The following is a 16,527-nucleotide window of genomic DNA, read 5'->3' as shown; positions in this document are numbered from 1 at the left end:
ACATCTATTTCTCACTGTCATTAAACAAACAGTTATTGATCTGAAAAGAATTACACACAACAACATTATTCAACAAATAACACTTGAACATATAAAGCAACAAGTTGCAGAAGAAATACATTAACAGAAATACTTAGTAGATCAAGTTGAAGTTTGGAACACAGTGACAATATACCACACAACAGTTACTAATTAAAACCTTTTCAGAATATAAACTGCTAATGTTCTGCACATATAAATACAATGATTATAGCAATGACACTATAGATCCACAAGAAATTAACACATACATTTATTCTAAGAAACATTCATTATATATACCAGATTTAGATCTCATACAGAGACAACAAATATCCAAACACATGAAAACAATCAGGGAAACCTTACACTATTTACATAGGTGTGTACTATCAAAATACATTCAATTAGATTCAACATTTTCAGACACATAAATTAGTTTATTCTAGTGAAGTCATTGCACCAGAATAAACTAATGTATGTTTAAATACTATGGCCTTAAACTACAATCACAAGCAGACAGCATTCAAAACATAAGAATCATAAACCTGTCTGGCAAAAAAGACTACAAAAGCAGATAAATCATGAAAGTCTAATGTTAATGTTATTATTATTACAAAAATAAATATCATTAGACAACAATTATGCAGGCTGTCAGTTATAATACACTATAAAGAACATAACACAAAACTTAATGAAAGAGTTTAAAAAAAGCATTCAAGAGTATAAAAAAAAAACAAATGAACACTATACACACACAGAATGATACATTGATACCCATAAACAAAAACTTGAAACCAATCACAAAGAACTCAAGCAATAAAAAACCTGTACACTATGAAAACAACAAAATAAATTATTAACAAACAACCACAGCACAATGATACACCAATAGAAAAAGAACTCACAGATTATTGATCTGCTATTTGGTCCAATTCAATCACACAAAGATGAAGCTAGCTGGATTAAGGAGAAAGAACAAAACATGAATGAGATACTGATTATGCCCTGTGCTAAAATAAATGCAATAAAGAAAACACAGTTGGAAGACACCTAGTATAGATGACATTCACAAATTCTGATTCAAAACATTTACATCATAACTAGAAACTAGCTAAATATTTTACGCACACAATCAACAATACACAAGACACCGTAACTTCTTATACAGAGGCATTACATACATGAAACCCAAAACTGACAACATTGAACATCCTACACAAAGGGTCGGCAAACTTGACACACGAAACGAGTTTCAGTGGCACTCTGATTGAATAGAAATGTAGTAAAAGTTATATTTTAATTATTAATTATACATTTAAACGGAAACCATAGTTTAGTATATATCATGGTACATTCAAAACAATCTCTTGCTTGTATATTTATATTACAACACATGCATGCTCCATATTGCCATCTAAATGTTGTGCATGTGCATCACATGTAAGAATATAATTCAATTAACTTCAAAATTATATATGTTTGAAGTCCATTATAATTGAACCAATTTTGATAGTAAATGTAACGAAATTGGTAAAATCATTTAGGCACCCGGAACAACATTATAACTTAGATTTGGCACAACGTCGCTGAAAGGCTGCCGACCCCTGCCCTACACAATACACGTCAATCACATGCCTTCCGAAACTACAAAATACTCATTCATTACAATACGAGAAAATGATATCAGTATGTTGAACAACACAACATTTTCACAGAACAACAAAAGGTTGCTAAAGAAACCACATTAGATATAAATAACAGCTATTCACAAAATGAATTATTTTACTACCAGAAAACAAACAACACAAAAGTCTATAGATGGCATATATTGATACATATTATAGAAAAGCATTCAACAGCATTAACAACATTCCACATTCAAAACTATTAAACATAAGGTGAGGTATTTTCCAGGGAGATTCATTAAGTAGGTTATATGATAGAAAATAGCATCTCATCTCATGTATTGTATGTAGATGACAAAAAACTTTTTGCATCCATCTCTGTACAACTAAATTACTTATACAAAATTTTACACGCTTACTCCACTGACATACAAATGAAGTTTAGTCCAAACAAATGCAGAACATTTCACATAAAACAGGAATTCTGTAGAAATATGATTTTGCATTAGAAATGGAGATATCATTAAATTTATGGATAAGAAATATTTATGATTTCAATAGGCAATGCACAAATAAAACAGATACTAACAAAAGAATGTAATAGTGTAATAACTCAATACTAACAACAAAACTGAATGCAAAACACACATTTAAAGCAACCAACAGATATGAGTCCCAGTACTAACATTTATACATTACACACATGCAGAACTAGAACAACGCCAAAGAAAAGAATGAATAACATTAACAAAACACAACAAACACCACCCTAAGTCATCAATAGAATGACTGACTCTTTCTCATAAAGAGGGTAGATGAAATCTTACAGATATAGTAAACCTATACTAAACAAATACAAATAGGTGTCAGAGTTTTTCTACAGAAAACAAGAAGCATCACGATTATATAAAGCTATGTCTCTTGTAAACATCTTAAAACCCGATGTTATTAATCAAAACCAAATGATTGCCATAATATATTGGGCTATTTTTTACTGTTATTAATTAATAATTAGATTTTAAGTAATTTGGAATTAGAAGTGGATATTAGACGTCTGAGTGGTGTAACTGACCATGCGTCTGCGTAGTATGCTGGAGTTGCAGGTTTGGGCCAATTCTTTTCTTCCAGATTATTCTAAATTATTTAATAAATATTAAATTATTATAATTATAAGAGAAGTGCCTAACATCTACATCTAATACCAAATTACTTAAAATTTGATTATTAATAGTAGTGAAAAATAGGCTGATACATTATGGCAATCATTTGGCTTTGCTGTATCTCTTGCAGAAAAACAATACACCTATAAACTTACCAGTATACAACACTGACCGAGATCTGACATACTACACAAAATGCACAGACACCATCAGATAGTTGTAGGCTCAGAAGAAACTTCATGATACATACACTAATGACCTCAGCAAGGTTCATTTTCACAGAATTGTATCATATTGCTGGTTGAGTGCTGGGTATCCCTTTGGAGAAACAGAAGGGTTCACAATTGCCATAAAAGACTGTGTTACAAATACAAGAATCAATTGGAAGCGCATTTTAAAAGACACACACTTACTAATAACACTTACACAAAATGCCCAAATTTATACAATGTTATCACATTAGGTTGCAAGTTTTTAGTATATACAGACTATTAAATTGACATAATCAAATAGCAAACATAATACATGAAAAGCTTGCATGCAAACAACAGTAATTATAGACCTAGGTATCTTACTATAAATACATACTGCACCCAGCCTTAGAACTAACTTAAAACAATACACAAAATATTCCATATCAAGTTATCATTGCAGACAAAACAAGCAATCAACCAGACATCACATTCATTGGCAAATAAAACAAAATCCCGTACATTATGTACAGTACACAGCTTACCAAACATCCAGAATATACAAAATACATATACTGAAAAAATTAATAAATATTCAGAACTCATCCATAAAATACAGCATCTGTGGAGAATGGATAGGATACCTATTCCTATAATTCTCTCTTACACAGGTGTCATAGTACATACGTAATATAAAAGAATAGAAACATTAGACCTTAATGAGAACATATATACCACACAACATAAAGCAGCCTTACTAAATACATATCATATATTTTTAAATACAGATACAACATTGTGAATAAAATAGTTCTTTTTACAAATTATATCGTATTGTAACTGTATACAGTATGCATCATCTCATTATTTTATTTATATATGTGTATATCATTTATCTTAGATTTCATTAACAGAGCCGGCCCTACCATAGGGCGCCTCAGTGGTAAAGAAAATTAAAGGGTATAAATTAGGAGCAACCAAGGGGGGCGCCATAATAGGATCTCGCTCCATCCTAAAACTTGCCTCGGGCCAGCACTGTTCATTAATTCCAAGTAAATTATTGCAACAGCTGGATATAAAATGTAAGATTATCTCAAAGACACCTAAATCTGGTGAAGAACACAAATTTATTAAATAAACTAACGTTATCTTGTTTAAAGGTCATCCTCAGATTCTGATGTTAGAACAAAAAGATAGAACAGAAAACAATATTTTAAAATACAAAAACTATTGAACAATTTAAAATGTATTAAATGAATGTGCAAACAAAAATTTTAACACAAGTGGGTTTACAATTTATCATAATAAAAGTAATAAAAATAACAAAATGCAATTAAAATAAATAAAAGATAATACACAAAATAAATATAAATAAAATAAAATAAAAATTATGGTATATAAGACAAAGGTAAAAACAAAAATAAATGTTAAAATAAACTTAATCAATTTTTAAAAATGTCCTCCAGGCATGAAACAAAGGTGCTGCAACTTTTACTATTAATTCCGGTCCATTTATTAAGTGCTTTATATATTTTGAGCATTTTCAAATATTTTAGATGAGAAGGTGCCAATGTATGGTGTATTATTTTTATATGGGTCTTGAAGGCAACGGACTTATATACAGGTGAATTATGAGAAGTAGGCGTAATAAAGAGAGGATTGTGTGAAGCTTTTCGATATACTAAGGAAGTAACATAATAAATTTGCATTCTTTGCTGAATTTAGGCGTATTTTAGTGATAGAATCATAAGCCAATGGGTTGAAATACTTAATACTGACCTTAAAATATGCTCTAATACCAATTTCATATTGCCTCAAAATGCCCCTGTAAATATAAACATCCCATACTAAACCTGATACAATAAATAAATCACCAACAACTGCCATATTACATTGGGCTAAATAACAGCTATAATAATTATGCATTTACTAATAAATTTGACTCAAGAGGGCAGCGTTATGCGCCATCTCATGATAAATTTATTACGAGATGGCACCTAACGCCTCCCTCTTGAGTCAAATTTATTAGTAATGTGGCAGTTGTTGGTGATTTATGTCCCTGTAATTTATCAAATTTCAAAAATTTCATTGACTGCCTAAACCTCCACTCTATAGACTCACTGAGCTTGTCAGAATCTAACCATAGTCCATATTTTGGCAGTGCAGTTGGATCCTCAAATCCTTTGTTGGTCATGAAATAATAGTGCTATAGTTCCATATTGGAACCATAAAAAGACAACTGAATCAGATTTTCACTTATTTATCCTAATGAGCTCCCTCTGATAACTTTTTCTTTCTCTCTGAAAAACAAACCAATACTTTTTCCACGTGTTGATGTTAAATGGTGTGAGTTTTATTCCTCCAAATTTTTAACAGCACTTCCAAACCTAAAATCCACTGGGTAAAATAAAAACATTTATTGAAAAACAAACATTTTCAACCTTTACAAAGGCCATCTTCAGGTACTACTGATAGAACGCAAATCAGACATAAAAGAAATTAAAATAATGTTCATTTTGTATCAATAGTGTTACCACCCGTCCGGTTTTCACCTGGACAGTCCGGGAATTGACTCACTGTCCGGGTGAAGTATTAATTTTGTCCGGGAATTTTGTAGAAATTGTGAAATTACGATGAAACAAAGTTCTTGCAAATATTTTTACAAATTTATACTATTTTAACAGCAAAAGAATTCACACTCACTGAAACTCATCTGCAATTCTGTCATGTTAGTCTCTTTATTTTGATGTGTGGCGTGCAACCTGCCGACCTTTTTCTTTTATGCATGTATGATTGTACATGTCTCAAACAAATAGAGCTAAGTTATCTGTACAGTACCTGTTCTTTCTTAATTTATGTTACTTATGTTACTCCTACACAAGTCCTTAACTTTAACTCTAACTGATTTACAACTGGCATGCACGCTATTCTTCGCATTGTAAAATGACATTGCGCATGTGTCAGGTACTTCTGTTCGAACAAACCTGACCTGCCATCCGGGTCAGCGATTTTGAAAAGGTGGCAACACTATGTATGAACGTTATTTGACTCACTGGATTTTAGGCTTGGAAGTGTTGTCATATTATATACAACCAGTTTGGAATAGGGTTTCTAATCCAAATTTTCTTTTCCTTTGTTTTTTGGTTAAGTTTTTGATTATATCTATGCTAATGTTTAGTGTTAAAGATGTATAAGTCAAGGTGTGCTTATAAGCTTGATATACAGCTAGTACAGATAATATTTTTATGTGTATATTTCTGCTGGTTTCATTAACACTATCCCACCACCCCTTACTCTGCCATTTGGACCTAAAGATCATTGTAAGGCCAGCAAGCTCTTTGGACCTTGATGGATGTTGTATTATTGTTGCTGGTTGTGAAGGGGCTCCTGTAAAAGTTCCAGCTTCAGCATATCAATAATGTATGTCTCAAACCATGAAATCTTACACACATGGTTTCTCCTTTCATATGATCTGGTTTGAGATCATGACCATGGCTAGCCACAACACTGTAAATTGTCATTACCAATGAAATCATGAGAAATCTCTGGCGTCTTTCATAAAATACAGTCACAATAAAATGTCTACATGGCAAGTTTTGTATGTTTTGCTGTATACAGTGTGAACAGGATCGTAGAGTAGCCATTCTAACACAATTCATGAAATAAATACTGTATAGTCAAAAACTGTTTTACATATGAGATTTCTAAGCAAGTTCAATTACCTTTACAAAGTGAAAAATAATACCTTTTATGATTCACCTCTCCTTACTTTATCTCAAAAAATCAATTTCTCTCCCCATTCTTTACCTCTCTTTGGTAATTGTTCAGACAAAAATCACAAAATATCCAAAAATCTAGGCTTAAGCATTTCCATACACTCTTTACCATTGTTACATACACCTTTGCAATGGATAAGTATTAACATCTTTATAAAATCTTTTTAAGTTCTAGAACAAACACAAAATACAACTTTTTATGCTATTGCAACATCTCATACTTTGCAAAAAAGGATTGAGGGGCTTAATGGAGAAATGGCATATCCTGTAAAATTATAAAAAGTGTGTAATTAACAATTTGTGTATTATTTAAGAAACTTTCAACTTTCATGGTTGCATGTCCCACCAACATTAATAAAACATCACACTTTAAAGTGCTGTTAAATTGAAAAACAGATATTCTTTTTTTCTCAAAACTTCTTAATTTGAAATATGCAGCTTTTCCACCAAGCCCTTCAATGAAAGAAGGTAAGAGAAAAACATCTAATAATAAGACGACAACAGAATTAGTCAAGCTAGTAATAACAGAATGTTAATATTCACACACCGAGATCATCTCCAACTAAGTGCAATTGTTTCTTATCACAAGAAAATCCTAACTTTTATTACAGAAACCTTAGAATTTCTAATACAAAAACCTTACAACATCAACTTTGACAAACTAAGCATATATGAAAACATTTTTTTTTCTTTCCTTTCACCTGGAAGTCACATTATTTCAATTCAAAACTTTTTCCCTGAAAGCAGTTAATAGATGACTAACACGGCTCTATTTTGAAACAAAAAATATGACGTATAGGGGCAAGCCACTACTAATTTGAGGTGGAGAGCACATATTTTAAATTAGATAAATTAAAAATATAATTAAAAATTGCAGCTTAGCATTGAGACAATGTCACAATAAATAATCGCTTGTTTCAAATATGTTCTATTCATATAAAATTTAAAATATGATCAATTTCAAATTCTTTTTGTCTGAAGAAGTTTGATTGATTAGAAAAGGATTTGAAAAACCATTTGCTAAGTTTCTTTTAATCTTTAATTTTAGTGTTCATTAAACTCTCTTATTTTTTGTAACATGGGCTTGAGCGTACGTTATTAATTTATTTACAGGTTCTGGTGTGTTCATCTACTAGTAGTATATCTACTATCATCTAATATGCTAAAAATATTTGAAGAATGTACATTTCATTCGATTCAGCCCGTAATCACATCTAAACTTTTTCCAATATAGCAATTTAGTATGCAAATTATGAAAAATTTACTTGTAAACAATTTGAAATCATAAAAGACTTAAAAATTAAGTTTCTCACTTATGTAATTTACCCAGATATAGCAGAGATATTTTTGATTCAATGTTATCTGCAACATTGCTAAATATTTTAGAAATAAAATTTGACATTCCTCTCAATTTTATTGTGGTTGAGTAATTACTTTCTGTCTCGTATAAACAGAGTTACACTTGGTGATTTTAAATGCAAACTTTTCCTCTTAAGTTCTCACTTCACTGATATTTATTGCTTAATTAACTAAGCTTTACAAATTTCATAATCCTTTATCATTGCATATGCAGATAATGTTAAATTAGTAGTAGTGATCAGTTTTACTTCAGTAAGATATCAACAAGTTAAATATTGCCTTTTATAAAGTTGTGCTTCATGCGTTTTACCTGTCAAATTCTTATATCAATAATCAGAACATGGCATTCTCATAATGTGAGAATAATTACTGATAACAACTTAATGTATAAGTATCATATTGATAAAACAGTGAAGAATTTTTCTGAGAAGAGTTTTTTTATAGTGACATCGCTGGAATGTCTCTTCTAAAATTGTCTTATGGGCAATTTTTTCCATTTTTCAATTCATTACTGATTACTAACTTCCAGTTTAGAGCATTACTCTCCTATCATAAGTCAGTAGAATAAACAATACATTTAAAAAAATTATTCTGTATTTACTAATTAACAAATCTGATAATCTCTCACCTACTTCAAATGGAAATTTGACACAAGAGTATATTAATTCTCTGGATTTAGATTAAGTATTGACATATTTCGACTAAACATTGTAAACTCTTCCTATTTTGTTAGTTTAAGGATATCGTCTAGGTTAACTAAAAACAAAATATCAACATATTCTGAATTACCAGCTTTCTATTTCTCAATAATTACTACAGTTCATAAAATCTGTGGAATGGTTTTTATATTTGTCTTGTATGAGTTTATAAAAATTTATTGTATTGTCAAGTTTAATATATGTTTTTTTATGTTCTGTATTATAGGTTTAAGTGTAACTTTTATTGTAACAGATTTACATTTACTTTATATATTTGTGTTGTTTTTCTTGTAATGGATATTAACAAGTTTTTTAACCACTCTCAACATTCACCAGCAAAATTATCATTTAATTAACTAACATTTTTTGTTGTCTGTGCAGCCAAGTCATCTTCAGTCTACACTGGATAGAACAAAATGGAATATTAGATTTGAATTTGATAGAATACATAAATTTGAATATATATATAAACAACAACACAATAAACCTGATTTTTAATTAAAGCCAAATGATCTGCCAAATTATCAGGCAATGATATGGCTAAGTTAATAATTAGATATGAAGTAATTTGTCTACAGATAGAAAAATTACTTCATATCTAATTATTAACTTAGTTTAGCTAGAGTTAAACTGACATCTCATGATAATTTTAATAATTATAATTAATTTTAATTTAGAATTTCTGAAAGAAAATAATCAGCCCAGCTGTGAGTGACCTGGTATGGTTATATCTAAATTAACAGTACTGGAAGTAAAGATCGGATGGCGTCACGTAACATAACTAGCAACATATCAGCATGGTATGCAGAAGTTGTGGGTTTGAGTCCTGCTCTGGGCCAATTCTTTTCTTCCAGAAATTCTAAATAGAAATTAATTTATTATAATTATTAAAATTATCATAAGATGGCAGCTTAATTGCCTACGTCTAGACAAATTACTTTGTATTTAATTATTTATATTAACTTAGTCTTATTATAGCTCAATAATTCAGCAGATTGTCTGGCTTTAAATTTTGTGTATAGAACAAGGGCATATTGGAATATTGCCGACATTCTTATAAAATATAAAATAAAACAGAATAAATAAGTTAAAGTAATAATACAAAAAATACATAAATAAAGATAGAAATAGGCCCACTCTAGAGCTCTCAAATCTATTGGTTTCACTATTCAATAATTTAAAATATTAAATCAGATGCCAATAATTTTCAATTATATTTTGACCATTAATTAAATGTGTAATTTTAATAACACACCGTTTAAATTTAACACGTGCATTCCAATTAATACAAATTAACAATATACATTTAAAAATAACATGTCCACTCCGATTAGAACATATTAACGTTAATATTAAAATTCATATCAATGTTTTAAAATTTGTTTTCATTTTGGCTGAAGAAGATATTCTATACATGTCAAAATATTTATTGTGTTTTACTCATCGAAACCTTATTATGGTCGATAGACAGTTCTTTTAAACTTTTATATGAAAAATAAAAAATAACATAAAATAAACGTAGCAGTTGTATAAGAAAATATAAGTACAATAAATCAATAAACAGACAAAGTCGAGTCTCCTTTCAGTGCATGAATATTTATAGTATGTATTTGCAATGTTTGTGATGGGTGCTTGACTTCACCTGTTTATTGATTTATTGTATTCATATTTTCTTATAAAGCTAATACGTTCATTTTACGTTATTTTTTATTTTTATTACGTATCTTTGTATTATTGTTTTTAGCTTGTTTGTACATTAGTTTATTTTATTTTATAACAATTTCTCCAATATCCTTATATCTTTTTCCTCTATAACACCCGTTGATTTTTCCGTTTTATATGAATTTCATATTGTACGACTCACTTATATTTTACAAATACGTGTGCCGGGCTGTGAATGGGTCACGTATTTGTAAAATCTAAGTGACTCGTACAATATGAAATTCATATAAAACGGAAAAATCAACAGTGTTATAGGGGGGTTGACTTGTATTCTATCAAATTCAAGTCAAAGTAGTCCATTTTATGTTCTATTAGGTGTATCTTGATGACGGCTTCTCAGACAGGCAAAAACATTAAATAATTAAATAATAATTTTTCTAGTAAAGATCTGAGAGTGGTTAAAGAGTCTAAATCAGTATGTGATACATCAACAAGTTTTTGTTTTATTGGAAAGATTACCATTTATCAATTGCAACACTACCATAAATGTATTGTGATAAATAAATTAATTAAAATAAAAATAATTATGGGCATAAAAGAAAGTAAATACATATTACAAAAACTATTTAATAGACCATAAAAATTTCACCTGCTATGAAAATATTTAATAGCCCGATTAATTTACGGCATTCGGTTGGTGTCTTACTATATGAAAATATTTAAAATCTAAATTGTCTGAAAGTAATAAAAGCAGTTAACATTATATAAATTCTACTTACCTGTGGTATGAATTCCTATCCTGTCGATGCCTCTGTCTTCACTTTGAATGTCTCTTAAAAAATCACCCACGGTACTGCTAATAGGTCTCAGCGTAAAACAACATTTTTCTCGTCGTGACGGCAAAGGAACTGTGATTACAGGCAAACCTCTCTGATAAATTACAGTCACTTCTGTTTAGAAATAAACTTTTATTAGTGAAACGAAAAGAAAAATCAAAATTAGAAAATATTTATATATATATATATATATTAACAAACAACCACAGCACAATGATACACCAATAGAAAAAGAACTCACAGATTATTGATCTGCTATTTGGTCCAATTCAATCACACAAAGATGAAGCTAGCTGGATTAAGGAGAAAGAACAAAACATGAATGAGATACTGATTATGCCCTGTGCTAAAATAAATGCAATAAAGAAAACACAGTTGGAAGACACCTAGTATAGATGACATTCACAAATTCTGATTCAAAACATTTACATCATAACTAGAAACTAGCTAAATATTTTACGCACACAATCAACAATACACAAGACACCGTAACTNACTGGACGTAAAAATTCTCTAATTAGTCTGGAAACGGGGGACCTAATTCTTGCATTCTGTGAAACCGGGTAAGATTGGCTATAATGTAATTATCTTAATCTTCACTATCGTTATTTTTTGCCCACAAATAAAAACCCAGCGAAGCAAGTCCTTGCAGCTAGATTCTAGATTACTTAGAAAAACAGTCTTTTATATATTAAAAAAATTATCTTACATACAAATATACGAACAAATAAAAACCCAGCGAAGCGGGTCCTTGCAGCTAGTATATTATAATGTTACTTAATACAAGAAAAGATTATGTAAATGGAGAATATTTATTAAAATGTAAATCAAATGAATAACAGATTATCAAAGTCTAGACAGTCAAGCATAACTTAATGAATTTAAACTTTATAAATTACAATAATAGAGCAGGAAGTATGAAATATATTCCTTCCAAAAAAATATCTCATTCAACAGATAACTGTTTAATTATTTTAGTGATATGGTATTAAAAATTCCAAAAATATTATATAAAAAACTGGATATAAATTTTTAAAAAATGCATCTACGTTTACTGGACTAGTAAAATTACATAATATACATAACTGGATCAATAATATATTGTTGGATGCTATAGTTTACATCATGATATGTGTCAAATATTTATGCAACATATGGTCGTGATGGGCTGATAAAATCATACTGCTTCTGAAAATATTAAATCAGAAATCTTTGCGTTTTCTCTACTTATTAATCATTAATATCTGAAGAAAGTGTTAATGGTTACATTGCTTGCTTGCTGTTCCAAGAAACTTAAATTTGAGTCCAGACAAGGCTGTTGAGAGCTTGTATGGGACCTGGTAAGAGCAGGTCCCTTTTGTCCTTTAGGTATGTCATGGTTTGTTCGGGACCATTTTTCTCATTTTTAACCCTCAAAAATTTAATAAAATTTTAAAGAGGATCATTTTATAGTTTTTTTTTTAATGCAATATAACCAATTTATAGGTTAATAAGAAAAAATTTTTTAAAATAACCTAAGTTTAGCTATTTTTAGACCCATTTTTTGCTTACTCTTAAACACTGTCCTGGTTTAAGAGCCGATCAGATAGCATGCTCCAAAAAAGCAAATCAAATATTAATTTTGTTTAAAATTAATTTTATAAATTCTTGGAATCAAGTAGTTATTGTGCATGCACGTGGACATGTGCAATAAATGGATTGAACAAGGCACACGTGTGCAAATCTGACAGATCCACATCTGAATGATACACAAAAGTCCTAACATAAGCACTTCTCCACTATAGTGGAGCATGCTAAAAAGCAGTTTTAAGGATTTTAGTTTTTGTCAGTAAAAATAACATTAATTTGTAGAGATAGGAACCCCATTACAGGCCTGGGAAAAATTCCCAGCTCCTTCCTCAATGGTTCTGAATCCAGATTAGATCCTCAGAACTTTTCATGGATACATCAGGCTCCATTCCTCACCATTCAGCTGTTCTATCCAACTGGCTACAATGTGAATGGAACAGCTGGCTGCCTTAATCCACAAAAATGTTTTAGTATCAACAAAAGCAAAAAGTGTTAAAAAAAAAGTGTTCTTTGTGTGTATGATGATATTTTTTCCATTTTTAAAATTATATATTAGTTCCAAATATTGATCAAAGTCAACCTTCATAAGTAATGAAAATATTTATTAGATTTAATTATCTATAAAGTATTAAACTATCTTACACTCTAAATCACCTTTACTCAACTATTTGTAGCAAGGTCCAAATATGGATTGGTAGGATTACTGCTGGTCTGAATAATATACTCTCAACTATTAAACTGATGGAAATGGAAAAAAAGAGAAGTGTTGTTGTTGTTGTTCTGCTGTCTCTACATAGCTGTATAATGTAACATAGGCTGTTCTGTTTGTTTATTGAGTAAAATTGTTCTTTACAATTAAAGAGAGAAATTGCACTTCTTTTCTCTGACTGTTGCTGTAAAATTGGGTATGTATGATTTCATTGTAATTTAGAAGCATTATACTGTATGACATTGAGTTAAGGAGCTCCTGTACGTGTTTCTGATATAATTCATAAGGAAGAATGTACTTTCAAGCAAATATTTTGAATCAAACATGACATAAATTCCATTCTTCAAAGATTTGGAAACTTGTGCTTATGTCACTTTCTGGAACCACTACTAAAAAGATTCTTCACTACCTCACACAACTTGTGAATCACATCAAATTCCTGAAGTCTTTGATCAAACTCTTTTCTCAAATGTTGCAAGGATGCAGTAAATAAAGTGTAAGCTACAACAGCAGTGTGTACTACTGATGCCTGATGCAATGCAGTTAAAATGGAGATGTTCTTCCGAATAACTTCTTGGAAATTACTGACTTTATTATAAAATCATAAGCATGTTCAAGAGACTTGGATAATGTCTTATTTTGTTCTTAAAATGTTGTATTTAGCTGATTTATATGTTTGAATATATCTTACAGAAATGCTAAACATATGATCTCGGCTTCAATCTTCATGAATTATAAAAATTACTGCTTCTATGATGTTGGCTGAAGTGCTTTAAGGAATTTGTTAACTTCATTCAATACTTCTTGCAAACATTTTAACACCTCACTTTTGCTTAACCAATGGACATTGTTGCGCAACAGCAGTTCAGTATATTCTGCTTCACATTCCTATATAAAAGATTATACAAGACAATGCTGTAATGAAGATTTTGCATGAACAAAGTTAATTAAATACTTGATTTTTTCTATGGCTACAGAAAATTCTTCCGAAAGCTTGGCACAAAGAACTTTTTGATGGATAATATAGTGATAAAATACAGCATGGATATTTTTGCCCATGTAATCCATGATTGTCACTAGTCATAATCAGTCAAGTAGTCATAATCAAGTGGTCATAATCAAGTGGCCATAATCAATCAGTAGCCAAAGATATCAGTTTTTCCTATTTAAGGTCAAAAGAATTGTGTGTTGTCAAGGCTTAAAATATTTCCTGTTCTGTTTGTCTTCAGGGCAACCATACCCTGAGCAGGTTTTCCATGTATACATTGTTAGTAAAGAAACTTACAAATATGAACAACCATTAACCTGGGCCATGTTCAGTAATGCAGAAGACTAAACAAGAATTCTGAACAGCTTACTAGGCAAAGCTAAGAATATTCTGAGCATTATTGAATGATTATTCTTTGCCAGACAACTAGGAAAACTGGTGAACGAAGTTAAAATGAAATAAAAATAAATATAATAAAAAATTAAAATAGTAATTTTATCTTTAAAAATAAAGTTATTTAATCCAGCATGAGCATCAATTATGCTTATGACTGTTATAGTCGTAATTATAAAATTCTTCAAAGCAAAAACAGAGAGAGATGGAGTGACATCACTAAGCGTAGTAAGTCCTCTAAAAGTAGTCTGAGTAAATGAGTAATAATTTGTACAGTGGGTGGAGTCAGAATTACTAAGTATCATGGCAAGCCTGACTAAGTCAAAAGTCTGCGTTGCTGAACATGGCTCTGATTTTGAATATGGCCAAATGATCTGTCAGATTATATCGGGCTATAATAGAGCTGCTATTTTATAATTAAACATTAAGTAATTTTGCATAGAACTAAGTCATTAGATAATTAGAAATAAATTATCATTTAATTTTTTAATTTATAAATTTTGGAGATGTCTAATGCATACCTCTACGCAAAATTACTTAATATTTAATTATTAAATAGCAGTCATATTATAGCCCAATATAACCTGAGAGAACATTTCAAAAAGGCCAACTGAGGAATGTCAGTAGAATCAGTTGACTTGTCCAATGCAAGCAAATAACAATAAATGGTGCACACTGTTATTCACTTGCACTGAATGAGTAAGAAGGAAAAAAAAAATAATAATAATAATAAGGGGAGAAAAATAAAAGAATAAGTATTACAGTTTGTGCTTTTTTGCTAGCAATAATAGAGAGAGGGTGACAAAAAAATACAATATTAATATAAAAATTATTAGCCACAAATAGAGGAACATAGTTATAGTTTTTTTTATTACTTTAGAGCAGGGGTCGCCAAACTTTTTTAACTGTCGACCCCCAACCACTTTCCAAAGCATCACATTGACCCCCACTGCAAAGTTTTATTACAAGTGTATGTGTATGAGCAAAAAAAAAAAAAAAAAAAAAAAATTGTGACCCCTTAGCTGCATCGACCCCCTCCCAACGATGTTGCATCGACCACTTTGGCAACCCCTGCTTTAGAGTAAAATGATATTATAGGACAGGGATGGTGAACCTTTTTCATTGTCCGTGCCATAAATTTATAAATAATCTTTATGGAATTACTAACGTGCCACACTGAAATTGTCTAGCATAAATTATGATTCTTGTATTTTTCTCTTTTTTGCTTTTTTATTTTATGTTTTTTCTTTTCCTTTCACTCTCAAGAAAAAAATTATTATAATTTAATAAACAGAAAAAAAAATTTCTATTAAACAATTCTATTTGTGGTTAAAAGCTTTGTGAAAGCTTACATTTTCCACCATTCCAAAATTCTCTCCTTCAGCATATTCTTAGCTAATGGTATATCTTTAATTGTTTGGATAATTTTTTCTTTATTGTCGAAATCTTTGAATAAGTAGGGTGCACATTGCAACCAAGCTTCCTTTAAAAAATGACCGTCATTAAAAGTTTTCCCGTATTGAGCAATAGCTTTTGACGC

At 30.1% G+C, this 16,527-nt stretch overlaps 1 protein-coding gene across 1 annotated transcript in view; it reads right to left on the bottom strand.

Annotated features, from left to right (window-relative positions):
* Nucleotides 1–16,527, bottom strand: part of LOC111634984 (calcium uniporter protein, mitochondrial-like) — a 121,914-nt gene that overhangs the window by 35,272 nt on the left and 70,115 nt on the right. The window contains exon 3 of the mRNA XM_023379829.1: nucleotides 11,272–11,442. Within this exon, the coding sequence (XP_023235597.1) occupies nucleotides 11,272–11,442 (171 nt within the window). The remainder of the gene's footprint in view (nucleotides 1–11,271; nucleotides 11,443–16,527) is intronic.

This window comes from Centruroides sculpturatus, unplaced genomic scaffold, assembly GCF_000671375.1.
Source record: "Centruroides sculpturatus isolate CEXI.00-Female unplaced genomic scaffold, Cexi_2.0 scaffold992, whole genome shotgun sequence".
NCBI lineage: Eukaryota > Metazoa > Arthropoda > Arachnida > Scorpiones > Buthidae > Centruroides > Centruroides sculpturatus.
This window is presented reverse-complemented; position numbering and strand designations above follow the sequence as displayed.